This window comes from Sceloporus undulatus, unplaced genomic scaffold (genome assembly GCF_019175285.1).
Source record: "Sceloporus undulatus isolate JIND9_A2432 ecotype Alabama unplaced genomic scaffold, SceUnd_v1.1 scaffold_826, whole genome shotgun sequence".
NCBI lineage: Eukaryota > Metazoa > Chordata > Lepidosauria > Squamata > Phrynosomatidae > Sceloporus > Sceloporus undulatus.
Window position 1 is genome coordinate 260 of NW_024803746.1, and position 6523 is coordinate 6782.

A 6523-nucleotide genomic window follows, 5' to 3' on the forward strand; every position below is an offset into this window, starting at 1 on the left:
AAATAGGTTTGTTTATTGTCTGTTCACAGTGGGGTGAATGACTAACGAGAGTAACCACTTAAATAAAAAATATAATTAAGAAATTTGTGACCACACATTAAAAGAACTACAGTACTTGTTTTTCTGATGGGAGTAAAATAAACTGGTTAAGAAGGTAGCTCTGGGTTAATCTTATGGAAAGCCTCAAGTTATTGGTGCTTAAGAACTGAAGTAGTTAGCTAGATAATGTTGTGTGGAATATTGCTGTGAGGTTTTAGCCAAGTGGTTTGTTTGTAGTCAATTGCAATTAGAATAGGTTTCTCCACTTGTGATTTTCTGTCCTTTATGTGTTGTTCCCTGACAATTGTGTGTGTGTGTGTCATGTTTTATCCCCCACTGTTACAATGAGATGTAGAGAGAGGTCAAGTAAGTGTATTTGCGTGGTTCTAGAAAGGTCCTGGTCAGTGAAAATGCAATGGTGTCCCCAGTATTTACTCCTGTCTTCCTTTGATTCCAGTATTATGGAATGTATATGGTGACTGTGATAATTATGCCACACTGAAAGGACATAGTGGAGCAGTTATGGAGCTACATTACAATACTGATGGCAGGTTGGTAGTTTTATAAATAAATACTACATTGTCTAGAAGACTTTTTTGTGTATTCTATCTAACAGCAGTGGCTGTACTGTGGTCGCTGAGAGCTCAGAGCTGACGTTTTTGTTATTGTCACTTATTTGTCTTGGTGTCCTGCCATTCTGTTTGATGTGTCAAAATATGCATTTTGAAAGCTTGTCCTTTTTGTGAAGATTACATGTGTAAGGAACAAAACTGAATATGGAAGTATGGTTATGTATCATAATGTGTCTGCATGATTCTTTCTGTGGCTTACTGTTACTTTTTCAGTGTTCTTCCAGATAAATCTTTGAGTAAATCCCAGTAGTAGTACAACAGTTTTAGTAGTATTTCGAGTGTTTTTGTGAGAAAAAGAATACTACCCCTAAGAATTATTCACACATTAGCTAGGGACTTGCAAAGGGGTTTATTTCAAATCATGTGTTAAAGAAAGGGTCTTGGATGACATGTCCCTGCCCCTGCTTTTGGGAGGCAAGCAAACTTTCAGTGGGCTGCATATTGGGGTCAAAGTCTCAGGGCCTTTCATATCTTGTTGGACTGCAACTCCAAGCATTGGAACCTCAGTCTGGTAAAAAGACTATGTCTTCTTTTCCATCATTTTCGGTTTGACCAAAGTTCTGATGGCTAGTATCTATCATTGTTAATGTTCTTTTGGAGTAACTGACTTTTATTCCACTAGCTAATGTTTTTCTGTTTCTAAGTTTCATAAATATTGTCTATTGTTCTAGCATGCTGTTCTCTGCCTCCACGGATAAAACGGTAGCAGTATGGGATAGTGAAACAGGAGAGAGAGTGAAGAGACTCAAAGGACACACATCATTTGTGAACTCCTGTTACCCAGCAAGACGTGGACCTCAGTTGGTTTGTACAGGCAGTGATGATGGAACAGTAAAGGTTAGTGTTGGTATCAGGATGGGCAAGTATCAAGGTCCAGGTGCTGCACATGCCCATCACTGCAGTTTGGAGAGCCTTACCTCCCCATCTCCATTCTCATTTTTAAAAACCTTTTTAAAAATAATAATAATAATAATTTGTTTTATTTATATACCGCTATTCCAAAGATCATAGCGGTGAACAGCAAGTAAGCTAATTAGCAAGTAAGCTAATTTCCCCCCAACAGTCTGGGTACTCATTTTAGCTCCCTCCTCGGAAGGATGCAAGCCTGAGTCGAGCTTGGGCCCTTTTGCTGGTCTTGAACTCGCAACCTTGTGGTTTTGAGTGAAGGCTGCAATACAGACATTTAACCACTGCGCCACCAGGACCCTTTAGGAGGCAAAAAGGTTCCCCAGGTTGGGAACACTGTCTTTGTGTGTGTGTGTGTGTGTGTGTGTGTGCATGTTTTCACTAAAATATTTGGGACTCAGTCCATTGGGGGTGTTTGTACTAATTCAAATAAATCTCTTGCAAAATAATGTTCAAGACTGATGATGCATTCTGCATTATCAAATACTTACTTTTTTCTTTATATGGCCCCATAACAGTGCAGAGTTCATTTACAGTGTATATTTTTTTGGATATAGGTATTTAATTTAGTTTTTTGATGATAAACTTGTAGTATTTTTCTAGGTTTTTCTATCTGCTTGCATAGCTGACAGCATTTATGATATACTGACTGAGTTGTCTTCAGGAAAGCCTACCTGTCCCTCACAAGTAAACACAAGGTTTGCCAGTTCTTAGTCAAAATACATTTGAGAGAAGGAGAGTGGCAATGGAGGAGGATGTGGTGGAGTGTACCCTTTATCCCCTCCCTGTCCAGGGATCTAGTGGTAAATCCATAGTTTTGCACCGAGGATAGTCTTGTGGCCCTCCTCAGTCATTCCTAATTTGTCCTTGTTTTCATTAATACTCTCCATTGGGAGAAGACGAGGAATATTATACAGTGAGTCCGCGCCATACACAGGCTCACTATAGGCAGCTTTCAGCTTACACTGAAGCCACCTGGCAATAAAAACAATGGCATACGCGCCCACAGTGCACGCACACAGCGAGCCCAAGCCCCGTTCTATCCAATGGGGCTTGAGCATACGCGCTTCTTGCTTTATACAGGGGGTTCTGGAATGGATCCCCCACATAAAGCAAAAGCGGACTGTAATAGCATAATATTAAGAGTAATATTATAAAATATATCTGAGGTGAAAGCAGAAGGTGAGCTGTGTTTGGGGAGATCATCCTTGACTCTTTGTGTATTTATGTCTATGTTCAGCCATGTGCTCTCCCAAGCACACGATCTAAGGAGCCAGGGCTTCTTCTATGTCACTGACATGCTTGGGAGGGGAGCTAGTAACTATTGGCTCTAAACAGCTGTTGCTTCAGGCTTTGGAACTAGAATGATATATAAAGATTTACATTTAGTTTGGTTTGCCTCCAACATTCTTTACATTTTTATTTTGTAAGTTCTGAACATAGAAATATAAACTACTAGCACTGAAGCCTTAAGAAGGAAAAACTACAAGATGACTTGTTTGCATCTTTTCAAAACCATGGTTAGGATTAATAAAAATCATTTTCATTTATTCAGCACATAAAGAGAGACTCCTCACAGAAAAGGCCACTGAGGGTCATAGAATACTACAGTTGGAAGATACCACAAGAACCATCCAGTCCAACCCAGCATTCCCTCCTCCTCCCTTCACTTAACATTTATTGCATGTGGACAAAATCCTACAACATTTTCACAGAATTCCAACTTCTGTGAATGTCTTCAAGTATTGGATTCTGCTTCTCAGATATCCACATTCAATTTGTGGGCATTATGTAGCAGGAGTGAAGAAGCTTTGTTAATATCAGAGGCAGGGCCAATGACAATGTTTCTTGTCCCTTTCCTTTAGAACAGTAATGATAAATGTACACACCCAGGGAGACAAAAGACTAAAATGTAACACCATTGACCAAGCAGCACAAACATCACTGTAAAATTTAGCTCTGTCAGAATGATTGCATATATTAAAAAAACAAAAGCCTCAGCATGTTTGCTGTTGTGATGGTTGACCAAAAAGTGGTCTTTCCTCAAGTACTAATAACAGAAAAAAGCAATTGTATCATTGTGCTGTTTTGAGTTCACTTCCAGCCATTTGAATTTTACAAGTCAGTTTTTCCTTCTTTGTATCCCTTTTTCATGGTTATTATGTGAAAGAGGCTACAATATTGATAATAACAACTTGCTATGACTCTACAACAGTTCTTTGGAGTTATATTTACAGGATGTAAAAACTGTAACCTGAAAACTCTCTTCTCTTGACACTCTCCAGTTATGGGATATCAGAAAAAAAGCTGCTGTTCAGACATTTCAAAATACCTATCAAGTATTAGCAGTGACATTCAATGATACAAGTGATCAGATCATATCTGGAGGCATAGACAATGATATCAAGGTAAGCTGATTTGTTGTTTCAGTAATCACATAAAGTTTGCATCCTTTAAAACCTGCAAATTGCCTCTCCTCTCTTTTCAGATTGCATAGTTGTTTGTTTTTAACTGCTTCGAACTGCTGACTTCGATTTATGGTGATCCTATGGATGAGACACTTACAAGTCACCCTGTCATCAACAGCACTTTTCAGGTTTTGTAGACTCAGGGGTATCTTCCTTGATTGAGTCTATCCATCTGTAGTGCAGTCTTCTCCTACTGCCTTCTACCTTACTAAGCAACATTGTCTTTTTAGTGAGTCATATCTTCTCATGGTATGGCCAAAGAATGAAAGTCTCAGTTGAGTCATCTTGGTGTATAGTGAGAATTCAGATCTGATTTGCTTTTGGACCCATCCATTTGTCTTTTTAGCAGACAATAGTATCTGCGGAATTCTTCTCCAGCATGTGGAGTCAAAGGCTTTCATGGCCGGCATCCATAGTTTTTTGTGGGTTTTTCGGGCTATGTGGTCATGTTCTAGAAGAGTTTCTTCCTGACGTTTCACCAGCATCTGTGGCTGGCATCTTCAGAGATGCTTGCCTGGAAAGGACTTGGGTATATATATTGTGTGATCTGGAAAGGCAGGAGTGATTTGCATGTGTATTGTTCTGGCTCCCAGTCATTAGGCTTAATAGTACAAATTTATTTTTTACATTATCTTTAAATTCTACAAGGATGTTCTTCAGGTTGTATTTTGGCATATATTTCTTTAGTTTACTTTTTTGGGTTTAATCTAATTTTTGTTCATGGCTTGTGCCACAGGGGTGAAACAGATGGGCAGGAAGAAGTCTCTCCTGGCCCAATAGCCCTAGGGCCATAGCGAACACATGCTACGTACGGCCCTGAAGGTGCCTCCTACCACTGTCCCAAATGGACCGTGGAAAGGAGTGAAAAAAATCCACTCCTTTTGGGCAGGTTTTGGGTTGCTTTAGGAGCCCTTGATGCAACCCTGGGGTGGCTTCCAGGTGCTCTGGGGCCGTGTGTCATCTAAATGCTATGCCCTCGGAACAGCTGGAAGCTGCCCCCGGCTGCCCATATGTTTCAGGCCACAGTCTACTCTTCTGATTTTGCAGAGAAAATGGACCTTCTCCATGTTCTGCTTCCAATTATGTAGTTTATTAGATTTGTATTTTGGCCAGCATGTATACAGTCCATGTATATAGTTACTTCTTGAGTTGCTTAAATAATGTGTTTACAGTGAAGAAACGGTTGGCATTGCAAAATCCCATCAGTTGGTCTCCCACTTCATAATAAATAAATAAATAAATGTCTTAATCCTAGACCAAATTTTCCTACAATCTTTTTATCCTTTAACTATTAATGTTACCCCATTTCTTCTTAGGTTTGCATTTCATGAATAAAATTCTCTGTAATTATCTGACTTTAAAAAAGGTTCTATTCCTATTCATTTCAACTCGTTCAGCCCATGTGTTGCCATGTTTATATGTTACAATGAATATTTCATTGCAGCTTTTGTTTTACTGTATGTAGCTTTCCTTGATTCGGCTTATCTCATGTCCCTATGTGTTGTGCAGTTTCAAACTTTGCTTCCACCTCTGAGCACATCAACAATTGAACATCTTTCAGATTGAGTCCAGTTGAATCATTAGCCACAGTTCTATTTACACTTGTCCTCTGCTGTAATTCAGTAGCCCATAGAGAGCCATCTGATCTGGAAGTTTCATCTTCTGACACTATCTCTTTTCATTTTGGATAGTTTCATCAAAGGGGTTTGTAGTAAAAGACATTTAAAAGGGGTTTGCCATGCCTCCTTCTGTACAGTACTAACAAGGGTTAGCTACAGTGCTAGTGTTTGTTGTCTCTGAGAGATCCTCCACCAGTGTCACCCATGCTACTGCTGCTGTTCTGTAGCTTTTGTCACATTTTGCTCATCAGCAGAAGCCTGTCCGACATGTGAGACCCTGCCAGAAACACTGCTGCTATTATTGTAGTCTCTTGTCTCACAGGAGCACACAGTCCCACAACCACAGAAAGGTAATGCTATTGGTGGCCTCTAGGCTGACCCCAAAAAGAGAGAACAAAATGGGGAATGGCTATGGTCATGGCTTCTTGGTTCTGCCTAGCAAAGAATGTATATATATTATAGAACAAGTGGTCAATGCCAACTCTGTTCTTTCCAGGAACAAGGGATGGGAAAAAATTGGATTTGTGGGGACAGACATTTCAAGTACAGGTACAAATGAGAATAAGAGGCATAAGTAAAGCTTGTTTGGGGACTTCATTTTGGGACTCTGGGACTTCAGTTTTTTCTGAGACCTAGCATAGGCAATAAGTTTTGGTAACAGTAATCTCTTCCCACCACTTCTGTGTAGTACTGTCAGAACTATGTCCCAAAAATAAATAAATAAAAATTCCTGGGCATGTGATAGTGGTTTTCAGGCACAATATTTCTGGTATCTAATTACATAAAGTATGCTGGAAACCTAAAAGTTTCCACAAGATCCTGGTTTGGCTGTGGAAACTATGCCTGTGTGGGTGGAATC

General features: G+C 39.7%; 1 protein-coding gene across 1 annotated transcript; it reads left to right on the top strand.

Moving 5' to 3' along the window:
• Positions 1-491: 491 nt before the first annotated feature.
• LOC121917802 (U5 small nuclear ribonucleoprotein 40 kDa protein-like) lies at positions 492-4332 on the top strand. Its single transcript, XM_042443924.1, has 4 exons — positions 492-590; positions 1343-1508; positions 3863-3985; positions 4066-4332. The coding sequence occupies exons 1-4, from the start codon at positions 562-564 to the stop codon at positions 4072-4074; spliced, it is 327 nt and encodes a 108-aa protein (XP_042299858.1). The 5' UTR covers positions 492-561; the 3' UTR covers positions 4075-4332.
• The last annotated feature ends 2191 nt before the right edge of the window (positions 4333-6523 follow it).